Source organism: Raphanus sativus, chromosome 6 (assembly GCF_000801105.2).
Source record: "Raphanus sativus cultivar WK10039 chromosome 6, ASM80110v3, whole genome shotgun sequence".
NCBI lineage: Eukaryota > Viridiplantae > Streptophyta > Magnoliopsida > Brassicales > Brassicaceae > Raphanus > Raphanus sativus.
This window is the reverse complement of record NC_079516.1, coordinates 33631076-33654191: the sequence shown is the minus strand read 5'-3', so window position 1 is coordinate 33654191 and position 23116 is coordinate 33631076. Positions and strand designations below refer to the sequence as shown.

At 30.4% G+C, this 23116-nt stretch overlaps 2 protein-coding genes and 2 non-coding genes across 4 annotated transcripts; 2 read left to right on the top strand and 2 right to left on the bottom strand.

The window, feature by feature from the left end:
* Nucleotides 1-2581: 2581 nt before the first annotated feature.
* LOC108829313 (auxin-responsive protein SAUR66-like) lies at nucleotides 2582-3205 on the bottom strand. The gene has a single exon (XM_018602978.2). The coding sequence runs from the start codon at nucleotides 3137-3139 to the stop codon at nucleotides 2705-2707; it is 435 nt and encodes a 144-aa protein (XP_018458480.1). The 5' UTR covers nucleotides 3140-3205; the 3' UTR covers nucleotides 2582-2704.
* Nucleotides 3206-12975: 9770 nt separating this feature from the next.
* On the top strand, nucleotides 12976-14093 carry LOC108829326 (dehydrin ERD10). The gene is made up of 2 exons (XM_018602989.2): nucleotides 12976-13445; nucleotides 13573-14093. The coding sequence occupies exons 1-2, from the start codon at nucleotides 13083-13085 to the stop codon at nucleotides 13873-13875; spliced, it is 666 nt and encodes a 221-aa protein (XP_018458491.1). The 5' UTR covers nucleotides 12976-13082; the 3' UTR covers nucleotides 13876-14093.
* A 7816-nt stretch (nucleotides 14094-21909) lies between these two features.
* LOC108809200 (uncharacterized) lies at nucleotides 21910-22522 on the top strand. Its single transcript, XR_008936060.1, has one exon. It is a non-coding gene; the product is annotated as an uncharacterized LOC108809200 (transcript).
* A 510-nt stretch (nucleotides 22523-23032) lies between these two features.
* TRNAP-UGG (transfer RNA proline (anticodon UGG)) lies at nucleotides 23033-23104 on the bottom strand. Its single transcript has one exon. It is a non-coding gene; the product is annotated as a tRNA-Pro (tRNA).
* Between the last annotated feature and the right edge of the window lie 12 nt (nucleotides 23105-23116).

Below are 23116 nucleotides of genomic sequence, written 5' to 3'. Positions count from 1 at the left end.
AATGTTTGTAAGCAATTCTCATTTGTTATTAATTTATTAAAAATACAATGGTTAAATGTGTAAATAAAAGAAAATATACATCTCTACTATACATATTACCAAACATATCTCATTTATTCTACTATCTTTGTTTCCAAACATCTCCAATTTGTACTTCAACTTTAATAATATAGATATATACAACTTACTGCCAAGAATGGAATGAAACCCATTAGTATTATTCATATATGTCTTTCTATATGTAGATTTCAAAATTATATTTACTTTTTCTTTAAGATAATTGATGATGCATTATGTAGTTAGAGTTAGAGCTGTGCAAATCAAACCAATTATGTAAGCAAACCAATTATGTAAGCAACTGATGATTTGATTTGAGCTGTGCAAATCAAACCAAATCAAACCAGTTTGATTTGGTGTGATTTGTTTATAAGATATGGTTTACGGTCTAGATTTATCTAAATTTACACGTAATGACTATAATTATTACTTTTTTTTTACTTATCTATGTAACAATTGTAATTGAAAAGTCAAAAAGTGTTTTAATTTATATTATCGAGGTTACAATCTAAGCTGGTCACACTAAGCTTTTGTTACAATCTGGTTTATGCAAACTATAATTTTTATTTGTGTTTTTAATAAAGTAATTATAGTGTTTTAGTTTATATAGTTGCAATATTATTGCTAATAAGAAAGGCAATACAAAAGTAAATGCAAAATTAGATTATGTTAAATAGATATCTTATAAGTTCGAAGTTTAGATATTTAACATTTTTTTTACTGATTTGAGACTTGATAAGCAAGAAAAATATTTAGTAGGTAAATATGGTAAGCAAGAAAAAAATTTATAATTTTTTTATTGATTCAATTAAATGCAAAAAATTTTACATGCACAACGTCCTCGTATGTATTAAACAAACATATGTGTTTTACAGAATCTGCTCGATATTATTATAATGCAATGTGATCTAAGCCAATGAAGTAGTTAAACAAATGTGTTTTCTTGCACTGTACGTCTATTTAGCTTCTTTCTATAACCTTACTTGACAAAAAAAGAGAAGAGAACCCTTTTATTAGTTGAAGCTGTTGTTTCGGTTATTAAACTTCCACGAAGAAGACACACATAGTTCTGTATTTTTTGCTTCAAAGAATTCATACAACATATAACTTACATACATGAAACATCAGTGTGCACAAATAACCAAACTATAGCATACAAAAAAATACATGACAGTCTATCAAACTTGACTATAATGTTACTGCTTCGTTCAATCCAATTTTGGCTATGCAGAGAAGCAAATGACTCCGAATATTACTTACATAAAAACTATGGTTATACCATAGCAGCAAATGTTTGATCACAATGCAATTCCTTTGAATGCAAGACTTCCTTTGAATAGCAGCAAATCACCATAGCAGCAATTGTTTCACCCACTTGCCTTGTCAAAATACACGACTTCCTTTGAATGTTTGATCACAACTTGATTACTAACGTAATGCTTGCGAGAAACAGGGATATAAACATCAGCTCCACGAGCAGCTCGGTTCTACAAAAACATGAAAATTGTAGATAATTATGGTCGACCTATAGAACAACAAAAAATAAGTGTAGAGACTATGAAAAACATAAAGTTTATTCTTCGTAAACGTATCAAATATTTTCCTTCTCTCTCTCAAATCTTCCATAGTTACTCGGGACTGATGTTTGCTCGTCCCTTAGCTCTCCGTGTTTGCTCGTCCCTTAGCTCTCCCTGTTTGCAAACGGCAAACTCATCCGATTTGGCCTTCGCAACTGAAGTTCAAGCCAGTTGTATGTTCTCCCTAACTTTTGTCCTCCTCGTCTACGCTAAGGGCTGCCTCATCGATCTCGAGGTCAAGAACACGCGACAGAAGACGGCAAGACTCGAATGGAGAGAACGATGACTCGGATCCTTCCATCATCGAGAGGTAATGCTTCAAAGTGTTTCTGCTTCGTGGTGGTGAGTTTCGTACGATTTTATCCACATGCTGAGATGGGGATTCAAACCATAAGTTGGAAATGTAGTTGTTTCTAAACGTTTAACGTCAACGCAGCACAAAACGAATGTACAAACAAACAGTTTGCGCATGAATGAAAAAAAATTGGTTACGTTTCTTGTAATGAAAGCAAATAAGGAAACAAAGCAAAGAATTAAATGATCCGTTTTTCTTAAACTCCCTCACAGAGTGACACGTGGATCTGAGCCTTCTCATGCATTCTCACCAAAATCGTTTAAGGAAAGCCTTAAAAATGCTTCTCCTTTAATATATAGGGGATTAAAGAAGCTAATAAAATGCAACATCAGTCAACAAACAAAAAATACATATAATCAACTTGAGCTTAGTTTTTGTTAATGCATGGATCATGCTAAATTGTAAAGTTGGTGGTTTTGGTAATGGTTAAAATGTTAATTAGGGTGCTGCTCCAACTGAACTAGAGGCAGTGTTGCTTGCTCACTATTGCTGATGCAGCAGTGATACCGTACGTACTTCTTTTAACATGACGCATCAATGCTTCTAGAAAAGCTGGTTAACCGATAATTGATTTCTTCTGTAAAAATCTCTATAAAACCTGAATATATTGATATACAAACTTCAAGACTTATAAAGAAACTCTGTTTCTCTGTGTAAACATACAAACAGAAAAGACTTTCGTCTGTAAGAGCGTTCTCCACAACGCATAAAAGTATTACAAAACTAGAGACTGAAACTTGTTCAGATCATGAGCTGCGTTGCAACGGAAGAGAGGGAAAATATATGAAACCGATGAAGCTCCTTTGCAGGACATGCTCACGGACGAGACAACAAGGTTCTTCTTCACATCATAATCATCATCATTCTCATCATTACCATGGCCAGACAAACTCCTCTTTCTCAGTAACATGAGAATGTGATCCATCAAACCTCCATCGCAAGGAACCTTTAAAGGGCCACAAATGGTGGAACCAAACTCTTCCTCTGCCATCTCCAGTAAGACCTGAAACATTGGATGTTTCAGATAATCCAACGGCAAAACAAACCTCCTGCCATCTCTGGTGTACACAGCGAAGTGTCCTTTCTTCCACTTCCTCCACTTCTCCATCATATCGGTGAGTCTAAGACTCTTGCAAGATCCTCTCTTCATTGCTTTGATTTTGATCTCTCTACTCTTTGAGATGTTACCAGTATAATACCGTTTTGTATACTACTGTTTGTTAGTCTGTTACTTTCTGAAACTATACCTTCCCCTCTCTTTACGTATATATACTACAAAAGGTGATTAGTGTTTGTGGCCAAAAAGAAAGATTAAGAATATGTGGAAGGAGCAAGGTAGCTGAGTGGAAGTAAGGTGGCTGAGTGATTTTGTTATTATTTGGGTTAAAAAGATTAGAAGTGTATCATGTGACCAAAGTAAATATTTTATTATGAATTTATGGTCTTGCAGCATAAACAATTAATTTGTTGGCAGAAGACCGAGACAAGCCATAAAACTAGGATATTTAATATCTTACTAGTTAAATAATTAACAAATGAAAACAAAAGACATTTTTGATGACAAAAAACACTTAGGACCTAACTGGTTTAACCGCAGCGGTTGCGGTTGCGGTTATGGGAGTTTACGGGTGCGGATGATTGCGGTTTCAAGCATTTTCTAGAGATTTGTACGATTAGTACCGTGGTTAGAAATTATTGCATTTAAGGAACTTTTATGACTGGTAAAACTATCAACCGCAACATCTGTTAAATAATAAATTAACAATATTTATATTTTTATAATTATAAAAGTATGGTTTTTACCTTTTCTTAATTAAAAGTTAAGAAATGATTTTTGTATTACACTAAAAATTTATTTTAAGAATTCTGCAATTAACATGCCCTTAGGACATCTCCAACCCCATTCCATAATTTACTCCAAATTATGAAATGAAATTAAAAATGGAGTGAAAAATAGAGTGATGACCAAAAAATAAAAGCATTTTTCAATTTGGAGTAAATTATGATGTAGGGTTGGAGATGTTCTTAGTGACCTCCGGGGATTGTGTCTCCGTCAAATTTAGTTTTCAAAACTCATTACGTTGTCATAGTGACTTTTTTAACGCTACCGTTGGACGCATCGACCATTAAAAGAAAATGATTAATGTACTTACATGGGAAATGTTTTAGTAATGTTTCTTTTTGAATTACATGGACCAAAGAGTTTAATGCAATCCCTTGGGAACCCACAATATATAATACTAGGCTTGTCTTGATCGAGTAACGCAATGATAAAACTTCAGTGTGTTTTTCAAATTTTGTTTGCATTTTAAACTTTGTAATAAAGTTAGATATTGTGTTAACTATTTAATTGCGAGTGGTAGACTACATTTTACATATAATTTAGACCACAAAGTATTAGTTTGTGAGAAGGTATAAGTAGATGTGGTGACAAGAAGAGAGCATGTGAGATGTGACCGCCTAGAGCAAATTGCTGCTGCTTTTTCGCTATATTCACGTCCTCAACTTCTCTATTCTCACTTTCTTGTGTATCCATCTCCCTTGTTTTAATTTCTTCTTGTCTTTTTCAAACTCACATGAGATCCTACAAGCCTTCACTTTTCAACTATGCAGCTACGAGTAGTACACCGTTATAGTTTCTCTTTGGTGCTCTTTGTGGTCCTTGTAGATGATTTTTTAAACAAAAGCTCATGGTTGAGGTTTATGGACATGCCGAGAGAATCATAAACATGCTGGACATGATTGATATTAACAGTGATGGATCTAAATTTTATTTTTTTACTGGAGAAAGCATAACAGCTTTGGTTGGTTGACAAGTTGAAAATATGGGTTATAACGTTAAAGTTTCAATTGTTTATCATATTCAATAAGCTTTTTGATGGTTATGACATATTATTTAACAAACAATGCAACTAGATGCAAAAAATTTCAAAATTTTATAGTTTAAAAACATTCGCTGGTTAATGCAAGCTTTCGATACTGCTTTCTTCATTCATCTGAATTCCACCACCACAATTACACATCAAAGACGTAACTCTTTAATTCTTTACACATACTTTCTCTGAACAAAACCATATTGCAGCCAAATGATAATCATAAAAGTGATTATAAGACTCTAAACCCAAGATTGCCCGGTCCAGCCACCCTGGCCTGAGTCAGATCTCTAAAGCCAGTGCCATGATCAAAACTGTCATCTTCATCAGCTAAACACCAGTAATTGGTTCAGCAGATTGAAACTAGGAGGTGAGTTTTGTGGCTAAGTAAGAGAAAAAAATAAGTTACAACTTCTCGTAGTCTTTCTTTGTATAGACAATGGAACAAGCATCCTTCGCTTCTTCCTAGTAGCAAAGCCAAACATAGCAGTCCCTTCCGGGACATCCGATAAATTGAAACAATACAGATACGGCGAAGTTTAGCACTGACAAATTGAGAAATGGTCCAGATTTTTGTTAAAAAAAGCCAAACATATCAACACGAACGCGAGTTGCAATCGCAATGTACAAGGAAAACGCTGAAAACATTAAGAATGCTAAGAGGACTAGCTCCCAGATGACAAAGACTACAAGTCTACAACGTCCATCCTGCATCAAACCAACAGTTTATTAATAATATTGTAACTCATGAATATGTGATTGATTGATTCTGTGGTTTGAAATCGATGAATCCAACAACGGGACACAATGTTCTATTCTTCTAAGTTAGTCGTAAAAAAAAAAGAAAAGAAGACGCCCTTGTCAAAAACGCGGGTCGGGTTAAAACTTTCCGGATCCATACCAGATTTGGCCCGATCCGAATTTAGAAGCCCATGCTAGGCTAATGAGTGATGAATCATCACTGATGATGTGTTTTTTTTTTTTTTTTTCCACTGATGATGTGTGTTACGATAGAAAACATACATTTGGCCCTTTCGAGATCATATAGAAAAAAAAACTAGAAACTTGAGTTTTGTTGAGGGAAGAGTTATTGCCGTAGCGCTTACGGGAGTAATTGGAGTTAGGTCATTTATGTTTTTTTTTGTCAACAGGTCATTTATGTTTTACACTTTTACTCAGTAAAATTGTTTTATCTGTGGGGTACAATTTTTTCGTTATCCTCAAATTATGAGTTTTAAGGGATCCTAGAGCCTGATCCGCGCACCCGTGCAAATATTAATTTTTACTTTTTTCATACATTAATATTTTTCTTTTATGATTAGTGTTATATATTTTAGATGTATCGTTATATCTTATTATATAAATTTTGGTTCTTCAAAATTACTAATTAACATGATCATGACACTTAGAAGTTTTATATTTAAGATGATATGTGTTAATATCTTATTTTAAAATATATATAATAAAATAATAACAAAAAGATGTGTTAAAAATATAATTATAAATATTATATATAGTAATTTTCCATTTTAAATCCTAAACAAAAGATAATTGCAAAATTTCTTTTAATATTGTGACATGTATGAAAAATATAATGATTAAAAATAAATAAACTAATATATAAGATAGTAAAAAAACTTTTCTAATTTTTTTTCCATTTTTAAATCCTAGACAAAAGATAATTGCAAAATAATATTTGATAGTAATTTTCCTTTTAATATTGTGACATGTGTTAAATATATAATGATAAAAATATATATACTAATATATAAGATATAAAAACGATTTTTATAAAACAAATACTTTAAAATTTGTTTAATAGTAAAAGGGAAAATTTAAAAACTATTTCGTAGTAAATTTTGTAGAAATTTTCCATTTTAAAATATCATAAACAAAAAAAATCTGAAGATAGTTATTTAATACTAATTTCCTTTTATAAAATCCAAGATATAATTGTAAAAGTTATATTGAGTTTGGTTCTTCAAAGTTGCTAATTAATATGATTAAACATATATAGTGAGAATTATAAAATTGATGAAAATTGATGATAAAGATATATATTTTTTTTCTGAAACTCTAAAGAGAAGATAACTATAATAGGTTATATATGACAGATTTTTCTTTTCAAAAATTTTAAACAAAAATGTAAAAGAGTATTTAATATTTAAAAAAAATTAATTGTAAATAAAAAAGACATATATAAAATAAAAATGTTTCCTTTTTAAAATATCCTAGCATAATAAACTTTTAAAAATTTATTCAATAAAGCATTAAGTTAGTACATAAGAACGTGTATAATGTTGTCATTGACTCAATTGGTGTATTTAACTTTCATTTTTTTACTTTTCATTCAATTTTTTATTTTGAGTTGTGTTGAGTTAAAACGTTTAGGTATAGTATATTATTTAATCCTAAATACAAAGTTTATAACATTTATCTATGCACCATGATTATAAAATATAAATATTAACTTGGATTTATGTGTGAGAACGGAGTTTTAATTATAAAATAAATATCACACAATGTATACAAAAAAAATCATAAAGCTACAATAATATTTATTATTTTATGTTTTCATATTAAACTAAAACACCAAACAAACTCCGTTGCAGCGCAACAGGCTCATATCTTGTAACTAATTAAACAAAAGATCTAGGCTGAATCATGTAATATGATATTTTTGGTACATATATCTGAACATGTTTCATATACATTGGTTATTTCGATATTTTTATGTGAATTTAAATTTTAGTGATTATTAATAATAATAAAATATAACTATATATATTTAAAATAATATTTTTCTAAATTTATTAAATGGATATCTAAATCGATTGGCTTTGTGATGTTTATTAATTAGTTATTAATTAATTCGAAAATCAATTTAAATATGTATTATAGTTGTGTAATTTGATAAAAATATAATAAATGCCTAAATTTAGGATTATGTAATTTTCAAGTTGCATTAAATTGTAATTAAATAGTTGTTTTAATTTAAATTTGATTTAGGAAATAATTTGATAAATTAGGAAAAGACCAAAGATTCATAAATATAAGCTTATTTAATATATTAGTGGCATGAGACTATAAATATAATGAAAAACTAAGGGGTAATCTAATTTTTTACTCCCCTTTTAATAGATTAGATTTGTATGCGAAGCTGTATAGTGTATGTATGGTACAAGTTTGAGTTGTGTATATAGTATTCTTTCTAAATTATAATAGCTTGATTCATGTATGTTTCCGATGAATAAGCTTTGATTCAGATGAAAAGTAAAAAACACATATAAGAGTATTAAGAGCATCTCCAATGTATTATTCTATTTTTTATTCCAAAATGGTATAACTTTAAAATATAATTGAATTTTACTCTAATGTATTATTCTATTTTTATTATAAAAAAGAATCATGAATGACTTTCTTTCTATTTAGTTAATAATTGTTAGTAATACCTTCAACTTATAAAAATCTAACAATTATCCGATTTTAATATGTTAACAAAACCTCCACAAAAATATATTTTTGAATTTTTATTATATGCAATTTTCCTAATTCAAAAATAAATATGAATTAAAAGAACATAAAAGGAAAACAAAAATTTTGTTTTGTAATTTGAATTACGTACTAAATCTAAATGTTTGTGCATATATCAAAATTAAGTGAAATGTTATCAATCGAAAATTTGATCCACAATATATAAAACTCATTTATTCTGTTTGAACAATACTTCACCAGTTTTGGTAGTTCTGGAAACATGTATCGAATTATTAAATTATTTATTTCTATTATTCTATATTATTTATGCTTAGTTTTGATTTTAATTATTTTATGCATTTTTATGTAAAACTATTAAATTTTTTTTTTGTGGATTATTATATTATTTTAAATATTATTTAAGAATCAAATAAAAATATTTCAATAAATAAATTTCAACTTCCAAACAGAGTAATATGTAAGATTAGTCCATAAATGGTGTAACTCTTACCTTTACTCCATCTTAGAGGATTTGAAATGCTTTAACAATTTTTTTTGCCCTAACATCTTTTACTGCATTCAGTTTTTGTAGATCAAACTATAAGTACAGCGAAGTGAGAGTAAAAATGCAGAAATAAACAAGACACAAGTTCTTTTTTTTCGAGTTCACTAGAACAAGAAATTTTTACACCAATATTTTCTACTACAATAATCCTTTAGGATTAATTATCTCAATCCTAGAATAAAACCTAACTCTAAACTTTTGTTTATCAAGATCACCCGACTTCGAGCTAAACTCCTTCTGAATCTAGGCTTCAATCTTTCAACACTCTGGAAATACGTCAACAACTACATCAGCACCTGCAGAATAATGACACCAAATGCTTGATCACACAAACAACAAACAACGATCTCTTGGTTTTTTTTTTAACAGAGACACTATTCTCCATAGAAACACATCTTTCTTCCAAAAGCAACTTACACAATTTTTCTTTTTTTCACAAATAATAACTCTTTTAAAAAATAACTCTCTTATCTTTTTCTATTTAAGTAATATCGTTGATACTTAATATAAATTTCTTAATAAATATATTATCGCTTCTCTAAGCTTAACAAACCTACGGACATCACCAAAAATAAGCTCTACCAAAGTCCATCTTCATGACATACGCAACCTCCTAATAGTACTTAGGAACTGATACAAAATATACATCTTCACAGACATATCTAGTTTATTTGGTTCTTATGATATCATTTTGATCTGGAGGTTTTCGATGTACACTCAATTATTTGTTTGCGATCAATTAGTTAAAATTAATTTCTCCAACTAGCAGCAAACACGATTGCTTTGTTTGGTATGTGTCGGTATAGTGACCGCCCTTATGATGCCTAAAATACAAAGTTCGGTAATGTTACGGGTCGCGTGTACATGAAACGTCTCAATTTATTATGTGGCACATCGACTTGAATCTTTCAACCGAACACGACTCATGATATAATAAACTTTTGGCAGGTTCCAAAATGCCCCCTTCTCAATGGCCCCATCTGTTACAATTTTATTCAAACAAAATGATCAAGATTTCGTCCGTAGCCTAGTGGATATAACCAGAGAAGCCGAATGTGACACCACAAGCATACACCTTCATGCATTTAGTTATTTGACTATTTGACCCCAAACGTATACGTTTTTCTTTTATAATAACTGATAAGAAATAATTTCATACCTTCGAATCTTCGATAAGAATATTTTATTTTGATATCTGTGCTGCATGCGTTCTTATATTCTTTTAACGTCTTATATATATATATAGTTATTATAGGAGCGCAATGTAATGTCATCAAATAGACTAAAAATATCTACCTTAGACGGTTAGACCATTTCCAATGATTTCCCTCATTTTTTTCCTCAAAATTGAATAAACTCAAAATAAAATTGTGATTTATTTTAATGGTTTTCTCATTTTCTCTCTCAATTATTATTATATCCATTTTCAACTTTTTATTTATGGCAGATAACACATTTTATTTTATAAAATTCTAAATTATACTGACTTATTTTTAAATTTTACAATTTCACCAAACTTTAACTTATAAAAAAATATTTATTACATTAATAAAAGTACATAACAATATTTAAAGTAATAGTAAAATTTTACTTAAACAGCACTATTATTATATTTTTCTTAACTTTGTATTAGTTATGTATCTCAATGGTATTGTTTTCTATTTTATTTTCTTTTAATTATATATTATAATTTAATAACTATTTATTGGTAATTATATTTTAAAAAAATTAATCAGTATATACATATTGGATATAAAGTTATAAAAGTTACGTTTAGTGTTAATGTTTTGTTTATGCATAAAATAAATATTGTCAAAAAGTAAATGATCATTATGCAAATAAAAAAATTTGACATAAAAATGAGGTTGTGAAAAGTGTTTCTTCAAATTTGAAGCAATATTGTTCATATCTTTAATTTTTTTCAGAATAAAATACTATTGGAGATGGATTTTCCTCATTTTTTTTGCTTTCCTTCTTCATTTTGAGATATCACTGGAGATGCCTTTATTGAACCTGGCTTCTGCGACGTGGCTTACTAATCCAGTGAGTCAGTGACTCTACATTACCGACATTCATGCAGTAAGCCTATCAAAACTGACCTTAAGTTCTGGTGCGGGCCCTTTTAACGCTCTTCAACCATGTATTGGCTTTCATCTATTTCTTTCCACGTTGATTTTACTTGCGAATTAGTCTTCCCATTTAATGACGGTTTTAGTTTTTTTTTTCTGATGAATTATCTACTGCGACGCGTCACGATAGTAATGGCTATATAAATATGTTACATGGAATCGGAAACGGATACGAGGAAGCGGAATCGTTTGGAAACGCGGAATCGCTATTTTATAATTTTTTAGGAAGCAGAAACGTGTTGGAAATGTTTTAGTTTATATATATATATATATATTATTTTAATGTTTATAATATGTATATAAAATATATAAAAATGAAATTTGAAATTTAGGTTAATGTTTTGTAAAATATATATTAGTGATTACGAGAATATTATTATATATTATCAAAAAGGAAAAAAACACCAAAAATATATTTTTCTTTATCAAACAAAATTTAGTGTTTCTCCTGTTAATTTTATGAAATGCATCATTATGGTTTATTTAGACCATGAGTGATAAGATTAAAATATCTATATTTATTTCTCCTATAATGTCGATTAAAACAAAAATTCAAATAAAAATTATAATTCAAGAGCACGTGTAACTTGAAAGCATTGCTTCTTCTCCGAAACTACTTTTTCACACAGGATAAATTATTATGTACATAGATTTGAGTTATCAACAAGTGCGAGTATTTGTCAAATACTTTTATGTCGTTGGACGATTCCGACTTATTCAATCATGCGCTTCCAAATTAGAATCATAGCTTCCCCTGCGCTTCCATGTTCAGCTTTTCTAGAATTGTGGTTCCATCACGATTCCAAGCGGTTCCAGACGCTTCCGATCCCGCTTCCGCTTCAGGAGCGAGAATCATAGTCACGCCAACGATTCCGTGTAACGTAAGTGAAGTATGTTAATAGTTCAGTTATATTTACAGAGAGAACGTGAAAAGGCCTTAATATAACTGGCAATTGGCAAACAAACTTTACTTATTATTTACAGCTTTAACAATACAAAATTATCATTCTTTACTTATTATTTTTGTCATATATTTTTACTTTTTTAAATAATTATATTAATATAATACATATTTCAATTATAATATATTATTTATATCTATAGTAATATATAAATATATATACTAATGTAAGAGATGCGTATTTTGTATTACGCAGATATCTTATAGTAATATAATTTAAATATGTATACTTATAAAGAGAGATATATATTTTATTTATATATTTAATTATGATATGTATTATGCAAATATATATATGGTAATATAATTAAAATATGAACAATAATGGAAGAGGTATATTTCATTAAATTTTTATTTTAAAATTGTGATATCATGGATTTAATGCAATAAGTTTTGTTATTTATGTACTATATTTATATATTATATATTTTGATATATTTTATTATAATCTTTTAAATATTTAATCTATTTTATTTGGATTTTTATCATTTAAACTATAATAACTGTTTGTTCTGATTAATCCGCATTTTTCCTATATATTTTGCATCTCTCCTACTAAATTCGCTTAGTCTGCATTTCTCTTATTTAATCCGTTTGATTTGCTTGATCTGCACTGTTTAAAACGATTTTACATTGAAGCCAAAAAAAAATGTACCACTTAACCAATCTTTGATACAGATTCCATAGATATAAAGTACACGAGTATGCAATATTCAAAATTTGGTTAAACTTTTCATCTAATATACTAAAACATATCCTTATAAACTAAGAAAAATAATGGGTGGTTTTATGACATTCTAGTCTACCGACTTAAAGAAAATAGGACCGTTCTGAAATTTAAGAAAATAATCAATCCATTTTTTGCTATACTAAAAGAATCAATTAATTTTTTTTTTGAACAAAGAATCAATTAAATTTATCCAGCGTAACCTCCGCGTTGGCCTGGACCCTCTAGCTCACACTATAAAACCCACTCTTGTCTCTCATCACAAAACTCATCACAGCTCTTTACAATCACCTTAAAAGCAAGTTAAAGCCCTCCTTTTCTCTGTTTTCTCGCTAACTGTTCAGTTGATCAAGAGTAACTAACCATGGCTGAAGAGTACAAGAACGCTTCTGAGGAGTTCAAGAACGTCCCCGAACACGAGACCCCAAAGATCACCACCACGGAGGAACCGTCGGCTACGACGGCAGAGGTTAAGGACCGTGGATTGTTCGATTTCTTGGGGAAAAAGGAGGAAGTGAAACCTCAAGAAACGACCGCACCGCTAGCTTCGGAGGTCGAGCATAAAGCCCAGATCACGGGAGAGCCGGCGTTTGTGGAGAAGCACGAAGAAGAGAAGGAGCATAAGCCTACTCTCCTCGAGCAGCTTCACCAGAAGCACGAGGAGGAGGAAGAGAACAAGCCAAGTCTCTTCCAGAAGCTTCACCGATCCAACAGCTCTTCTTCCTCTGTAAGAAACTAATTTAGTCCGTACTATTTATTACTTTTATTTTAGCATATAGTTTTTGGTTAAATCTGTAAACAACTTCATTTCTTTATGGCCATTTTTAATCTTATAAAATTTGAATCTCCAACAGTCAAGCGAGGAAGAAGGTGAAGACGGTGAGAAGAGGAAGAAGGAGAAGAAGAAGATCGTTGAAGGAGATGAGAAGAAGGGAGTGATGGAGAAGATCAAGGAGAAGCTTCCAGGTCAAAGTGAAAAACCTGATGATTCTCAAGTCGTCAACACGGAGGCTGCTGTACCAGTGACGGAGGAAAAGGCGGAGCATCCGGAGGAGAAGAAAGGTATTCTTGAAAAGATCAAAGAGAAGCTTCCAGGTTATCACGCTAAGAGCACTGAAGAGGAGGAGGAGAAGAAAGAAAAGGAGTCTGATGCTTAAGAAAGATGATATAAATAATGTTGGAGTGGGACAGTTGCTGTGTTTCTTTCCGTGATGATTTATATTTTATCTTTAAGGTATTCTGTAAGATTGTGTCTTTCGTTGGTTTGCATTCTTCACCGCTATATTGTAATTTCAGTATCTCTTTTGTAAACTTCGCATATGGTTTCTAAGTAATGTTTCGAGTTATGTGTGTAATGTAATGTTCATTTGCTATCTCCACAAACTCTCTTCTTGTACATTTTGGTTATAACGGTATCATATTCATGTCCGCATGATCACTTAGCAATAGTTTAGAAAAAATGTAAAAAACAAATTCTTAATTCTTACGACCTTTCAGCATGTCCCATCTGGCTTCTTGAGATTTTGCCCCACAACAAATTCTCATAAATTATTTTTCAAGATGAATCACTGTCAAAGGACTCAAAACTGACTAGGAACAAAGCGTAATACCGACACAATTTTGAAATAAAATATATAAAATAAATAAGACAAAGAGTGAAGCAATAAAGCATCAGATTTTAATGCATGTTTCACAATTATATTTATCTTTGTTTGAAAATATTATAATTAGTGTTGCTTTCTGAAGTTTATATATTAAAGTGTTCTAAAAATTGGTATAAGCGGTTATATAAGGATCAAATTCTCTCGTGACCCAAAGGGAGTTCAAAAATTCTAAAATGACACAACCATGATTTAAATTTATTTTACATTTACATTTAAAGATAAAATAAAGGTAAATAACTAAAAAACCAGAAGACATTTACTTATTTACAACCCGTGCCACTAATATCCACCCAAGATTCGACCCGTTTTCTGACCCAGAATCCAACCTATTTGTAATCCTAAATCCCCAAATCAAGCACAATCTCTCCTTCACCTTACACAATCCAGTTTTGTTGTTCTTGTTCTTAACCCAGATTTATACTTGTTTTTTTTGTTCTTATCCCAAATCGATCAACTTATTATCGTCCTTAATCGATTTCCTCTTATCTGGATCGAACTTTAGCTTCACTGTGAAAAATTCATGACATTGAAGAACACAGAGTATTACTAGTACAACTGGTACAACGCAAACTAGTACAACTAGTACCACTCTAACTAGTACAACTAGATTAAGTATAACCATTAACCAGTATAACTAGTCCAACTAGGTTGAATATAACTAGTACAACTAGAACGTGTATAACAAGTACAACATTGCAATTAATATGGTGATATTTGGTTTTTGTTTTCATTGTATGAATGATGCTATCAATAAAATGATATATAACCAATGAGACATGTTGGCCTAATCTTTTCCCGTTTGCATTTGTCAAAATACATAAATAATTTATTTTCAATAATATTTGATTTTGATAATGATTTTTTACAAAATGTGTTAGTTAACATTGGGTTGTAATCTTCTCGCCTCAATATCCATTTCATTATATAGATGTGAAAATAAAAATAAAAGATAGACCAATTGTAAACACATATACAAGAAAAATATGGTGAAACTTGTATATGTTTGTTGTATTTCCATCAAGGAAATGAGGCATATAAGACATAAAATTATAAAATAGATCATATATGACTAATATAATTGGTACAGTTAGTAGAACAAAGAGAAAAAATGGATCATATAGGACCCATGTTCGAAAATGTGATCGCCTAGTTGCTGTTTGGAGGTTGACCGCGGCGAGTTTGATCAAATCGGTGAATTCAGGTGTTGACCCGCGTTGATCCGCGTTTGACCGCCTAATTCCCACGTTGACCACCTAATTTCCGCCTAATTCCCGAGTTGATTGTCTAAGTTTTTTTTCTTCGCGTAAAGTTGAAATATTATTGACTATTTTTACTCATTAGTGACAGATTTTGTATAAGTATTCATTACTAAATAGTTACAATTAATTATCAAACTCAAACAAACACATGCATATTTCATTTAGGGATCTTTTTGTATCAAATACACCCTAATCAAAATGTTTGACAAATAAAAAACACATGCATATTACATCTAGGCCCTGCGTAATCCCCGATTACTCTCCGATTTTTCGGTAACTCGCTAGACCCGGACTCGCCGCCCCCTTTAGTGCCTTCTGAACAGGCTATATGACTGATATAGTTGGTTATAAAAATTAAAATCCTTAGTTGTACCACATGAAAAATATAGGAAAGCCAAATGAAGTTTTAAATTTCTTAATTAAAAAGTTGTTTTTTGTCAATTTTTGAAATGATAAAATTGTACCGGTTATACAATTTTGAATAAAATGAAAACTTATATCAATTTTACCAATAAACGAATGAATGATGCAAGTATCATGTTCAAAACGAGAAATATTGATATCTAATTAATTAAATATGTTTTAACATTTGTTTTAGTATTTTATGGTGAATCTAAATGTTTATATTGCATATATATATATATATATATATATATTATGTAGTTGTAAAAGTATTTAGTTATTAACATGTAGGTGTACAAGTATTTTAGTTGTACAATCGCATACATAGTTGTACTAGGTTTTGGGTTGTACAAATTTGTACGTAGTTGTATTTTTGTCCAGAAATAAAAATATGTAGTTGTACCAATTAGTAAATAAATATACATCAGTTGTACTACTTGTATATATATTACATACCTAGAATCATATACTATGAAATCGTTATATTTGTTAAAACATAGTCGTTGTATGTTTTTCAAAAATATAGTGATCAAACAAGTAAACAAACCTTTAAAGTATAAGGTAGATCATAGAAACTTATGTGATTGTGTAATAATTTCGGAAAAAAATTGGTTAAACTTCAAATAATTAGGATGGACCATTCTAAGGGTCTTTCGACTTGTTTAGTCTTATGTTATTTCTGATTGAAATTTTAAAAATTTTTGATTGAAGAAGTTGTACAAGTTGCACCAGTATTTTATGTCTGGTATATATAAAGTAGTTATGCTAGTTGTACTATGACAATAATAGTCCAACTTGTGCACCTATTTTAACTATGGTAATAGTACCAATGTTTCGATATTAAAAATGGCATACCAATGTTAGTTGTAGTTTCGTATTTGACTTCAAATAGCTTTTTATTCTTATGTTTTGCAAATTAGCAAAGCCATCTCAGATTATCATAACACCTTTGATTAACGAAAATATATTTGCATAAATAGCAATGAATGATGGTGATGATGATGATATATATGTTTTTCTATGGGATGTTAATGTTATCAATAGCAATATACCTTCACCAAGAGAACAAAAGATGATGCACATGGCATCACAAGTACAAAAAATACATAAACATTATGTTTTATGTTTGGACTACAACAATAATAGTACAACTGGTTTGACTACGGTAGTAGTATTATTAATATTGTACTGGCAACACTTAATTTGTGTTGTTTTATTATACCAATGATTTTATATATGATTTTCTATAGGTCTTACACATACTTGGAAAATATTTTTAATGTTGTGAATAGAAATACACTTCCATCAAGAAAATGAAAGCCTAAAAACACAAAATTAAGAGAAAAGTAGTTTAATATGATCAGTATAAATAGTACAACTAATGTAACTACGAGAAGAATATGTAATATCGGTTTAACTGGTACAACTATGTTCTTGTAATAACACATAGTTGTACCAACTTTTGAGTTGTACAAGTTTGTACATAGTTATATTTTGGCAGTCAAATTGAAAAAATTAGTTGTACTAGATAAAAAATAAATATAACCCAGTTTTATTACTTCTATATGTTTATCCATTTGATATCACATATAATTGAATCATTAATTTCTTTAAAATGCATTCGGTGTATGTTTTTCAAAAATATAGTGGACAAACAAGTAAACAAATCTTTAAAGTATAAGGTGGAACATAAATACTTATGAGATAGTGTAATAATTTCAAAAAAAACAAATTTTAAAAATTACAATAGTTAGGAGAGACCATTATAAACACACCAATTTGGTTAGTTGATTGTTTTCTTCATATGAAAAAATCAAATGTAATTTTAAAATTTCTACAATGAAGAAGTTTTACCAGTAGTACCAGTATTACATGTCTGATATATAATATGAAGTTGTACCAATGAAATCAGTATTACATGTATAGTATATGAGTTATATATCTAGTTATATGAGTTTTACTTTTTGTACCATCTTCTATAATCCACTCCTTTAGCAATTTCATGATTTTACTTGTTATGCAGTTAGTTTTAGGTTATTTTAATCTTTCTAAATTGTCTTTAGGTGTATATATTGTATTTATTTGTCTATTTGTAGAGTTAATAAGGGTTAAAGTGCGTAATTGAAAAGTTCAAGCTGAAATCAGAAAAAAAACTGGTCAATTAGAAAGTTTGGGATCAAAATGAAGAGAAACAAAAAATCTGAGGACCAAAAACACAAATAGTGAAAAGTTGCTTCTTCCACCAGATTCAATCAATCGCTCATCCATGGTTGATTGAGATTTTCTCAATCCATCGTCATCCATGGTTGACTGAAATCAAAGCTTGGCGGAGTCGGCGGTGAGGATCTAAGATCACGGCGATGATGGCGACTTGGTGGAGTCGACAAATGTTGCTTACGAGTTATCGAACACAACTTTGATTGGAGGTTGGAGCATTTAACCATCATGCGTTTGAAGTTTGAAGAGGAAAAGATGGTCACGATTACAGAGAGTACTGGATACACCGCATGATGTCGTTGAAGTTAAAGATCGGAGACGCCGCGTGCTACCGGAGGAGATACGACGTCAATGTTGAAGAAGACCAATTTCTTTTTCTGTTTTTTGTTTTTAAAAAAAAAATAATTCCGGAAGTAAAAAAAGATAAAACAAAAAGAATAAATTCATTAAGGGTGAATTAGATATTTCATATAAAGTGTGTCATGTAGAATAATGTGGGTTACCATAGAATAAGCTATAAGGGTTATGTGTTATATAAGAATAATGTCCGTTATATAACCATCCATACGACAAAATACAAGTGAAATAATTTTTTAGATTTTTTTTTTAAAAAAATTGATTTAGGCGTCTAAAAGTCGGTATAACGTCAGTTTAATAGATAATCTCCTAATCAATAAAGCGTCTAATTACAGTCTACAATTATTTAAACATGTTAGTAATATCGTTATATATATTTATAATAATTGAGAAGCATTGCAACATTTGAAGTAGCTACCTATTATCAGATAGGTTCAGTTAAATAATTATTATACTTTTTTATTAAACTAACTATTATACTCTTCACTTTTCCTTAAATAAAAGTTACTTACAGAAGTATCTATATAATCAACATATATATGACAACTAATGACATTTAATAAAAACAACTTGATAACAATTTTTGTATTCCGCATAATTTTTTTTTTAACTTTTATATTACTAAAAGAAATTAAACAATCACATTAACTATGTAATAAAAATTTAGATTTTCTTATATTTATATTTTGATTTTTTTAAACTACTATAAGTTACTAAAATGTAAGATACTGCAATGAAAATTTTGTAAACAATGGTTTTTACTTTTGTTGTTATAAGAAGATACAAATGATCATAAAATCATATGAATCTAAGGTCTTATTTAAAGATATTCATTATATATATATATATATATATATATATATATATATATATATATATATATGAGAATGTTTTCCTACATGCATGATCATCTCAATGAATGCGTCACCTTATGGTCGGCTAGATTACATTCGAAAAGAGGTAAAGAGGTTCAAATAAAATCAGTGGCGTAAGCTGTTCCGACATACAATATATCGTGTTACTTGCTTCCACTAGGTATTATGGAGAAAATAAAAAGTGAAATCTCAATTTTTTGTGGAGCTCGAGCAAAAAAAAACGAGGATTACATTGGATTGCTTGGGACAAGATTGTGTTTACATGATCAGAGTGGATTTGATTTCTCAGATTTACATGATTTTAATATTGTTTTATTAGCAAAACTACTTTGGAGATTGATACAGTTCCTAAACTCCCTCCTAGCTTGTTTTGAGAGGATGATATTATAATCGCTCAAATCCTTTGGAAAATCGTAAGGTTTATCCACTGTCTTATGGTGACATAGTATTATGACAGTAAAACCACTACTAAAAGCAGGAATAGAGAAGACTATATAAGCATGCCTCAACACATATGTTTGGACTGAGCCTTGGATCTCAGATATTCATGCACACCCTCCGAAACAATCTGATCGCATTACTTATAGACACCCAAAACTTCTTGTTCACTCTTTCATTAGGTGTGATACAAGAGATTGGGATAATAACAATTTTACTAGATTATTTTAATCATGTGGATATCCTGCTAATCCTCAAACTGCGACCAAGCAATACATAGTCTATAGATAGGTATACGTAGAACTATATAAAATCCGAAATTTATATGTAAAATAGGATATAACCGGTTTCAGACAACTAAATTGAGCAACACATAAGCTGAGACTGTACAACTAAGTATCACTGGTTTATAAAGCCATGTGTGGAAGAACCTATCAACCCTCCATGCAGGGATGGAAGAACTCATATAGACGATGTCTTATTTACTAGAGTTACATTGTACCGTGATTCATATGGAAACAGATTGTTCCGACTTAGGGGACATGATAGCTAGCCCTTCTGACTGGTCGGTTTTGCTTCCGAGCTAGTATCATTACGACTTTTAAAAGACGCATTTTCAGAATTCAGCATCACCTGCATGCCCACATCTAGGAATATACGTGAAGATTCTTTCGCTAAGGAGACGAGAAGTAGCAGTACTCTTTTTCCCATATGGATTCAGATCCAGTCAAGACAGAGTGTCCCTTTGGAACGACTCAGACTTGCCACCACTTGATCTTAGAAGATAAAAGTCAACCAAAATAAATGATACTTACATATATATATATATATTAAACTCCATACCATATATATATATGGTAATTAAAAATCTGCATAAAAGTATCGAGATCTAATATTTTAATTTCAAAATTTGTATTAAATTTTAAAATGATTATAATACTAAACTATTAAAAATCTTATACTAAATTTTTTGTGATTAATAGTCTAAATCCCGAAAATTACCTGTTGTTGGATCAGATTCCAATAAATTTTGTATAAAGTTTAATGGAATAAAATTTTTTTCTTTATTAATGACTATTAGAAGACAAAAAGAACAATAAATCTAAGAATTGTCCATACGTAAAATTAGAATTATTGAGACGAGCCTTTTTCACATAAAAAGGGAATCTTTTGTTACAATAAAAGCAGAAGTGATGTGGACTATTCAAGAATCGAAGTCGATTTGCTTTTTTTGTTACCGCAAAATATACAATATTAATAAAATCATATGAGTATAAAGGCCAAATTAATAGATATCATATTAAATTATGTGATATATCTATATGTCAATATAAAATTTTTTATATACCATATAAAATAAATAAAGAAATATTTTTTTTTGTTTGTTTACCGATAAAAGTTATTGTAAAAAAGAAAGTGATTGGTTTTTATTTGTGCGCTTATTCTAATTTATTATATACATAACAGTTACTCGTTTTTCAATAATTCAGTATATTTATTATCTAATAGCATATAATAAACAGTAGATAAATAATAATACAAAATTAATCTGTATATATAATGTTTATTCCGGATCTTAACCTAATTACTATATATGTTATAGCCATTTTCTCCACTAGGAAGTCCATTGGTATCATCTTGTTCCTTGTATTAAAATTTCCATGGTGTCTTTGATGGTCATTTCAACAATAAAAATCAAAGAAGTTGTAGATATCAAAGGAGAGTAAGTATTTCATTATCACACAAACGTGTTGTGCTCAACATATTTCTCCAATCCAGCTTTAGTGAATTAAAATCTCAGGGTTTGTTTGGCATCTTGAAAGTTGAAACCTTCCAAGTTCTAGAGGCCAACAATTAAAAAAGGCCTAAATTTTCTTGTTAATGTTGTTTATATGGTTGGGCCTGTTGGGTTTCAAAAGCCCAAATGTTTAGAAAAACCCTTTTGAGTAGTTAACTCCCTTCCTCATTTGACACACACAATGGCTTCGTCTGCGCCTATTGATCCTCTCACCGGAAAGATCCGGCGAAGGCTTTAACCGCCGTAGCATCGGGTTTTTTCGAGAATGTGAAGAAAAAAAGCAAAGCTTCTTCCAGTTCGCCGCGATGACTGGGATCTTGCTTCTGAGCTTCCGATCTGTAAGTCAGAAGTATCGAATTCACGATCTGGAGGAAGACACGACTGTTCTCAAGAAGGAGAGCGATAGTTTGACTGATCGTATGAATAGAATCAAGAGCGATCTTCTGCATCAAGCGTCCATTGACTCTTCCGGCGTCTTTGCTGCTCGACTCCGTCTACTTTTCGGTGACGATAAAAAGTGACGGGGGATTGAATTTTGTCTGAAGTCAACGAGATTTACGATCATGCGATGTTGTATTAATTCTATACAGATGTCTCTGTCTGTAAACGATGTGTCTTTGTCAGGAATTTAGCGAATGAATAAGTAAGGTTGCAAGGTGTTGTGATTTAGACAATGGAGTATCGTTTTAGTTTTGTCTGAAATCGTGCTTCGATGTTTTATGTTTTTGAACGGTTAGGCTTTGCAGATTTGTATGAGGAATTTCATCGAACACTTTAACTGCGTTTTTACACTACTGGGTATATATGTCTTAAGGTCAAAACCCAACTGCAATAAGCATATTTAAATTCCGGAATTGGAAACTAGAGTTGAAAGTCTCACGTTATTGTTTGGTAGTTAACCTCACCAGTCGATTCAGTGTGGTGTTGGTGAGTAATTGTGTATATGTGATATGCAATTTGAGGTGAGATCTGATTCCAATTAGCTCATTAATCCGATGATCGTTTTATTTTTCTCCGTACAGTAGTGAAACCGATTGTTGAATTATCACCTTATCAATTTATCTAAATGTATGCGGATACTAGACTATATACAGTACGATATATTTGTCTAAAAATTTGAATGATCATCGATTTTGGTTCTGTAGCAGAAAAAAATATTACCAATAACCTGGATGGGTAAAATACTAATGGTTTTGTTCATGTAGTTCTGCATCACTTTTGGGCAATTTATTTCTAATTGTGCGCACTTTGCAGGCCTAAATCACAGTGTAAAAATAAAAACAAAAGGAAGAAGCAAAATTTAAGGGGCGTTCCGAGAATCGAACTCGGGACCTCTCGCACCCAAAGCGAGAATCATACCACTAGACCAAACGCCCTCATCGGTTTGA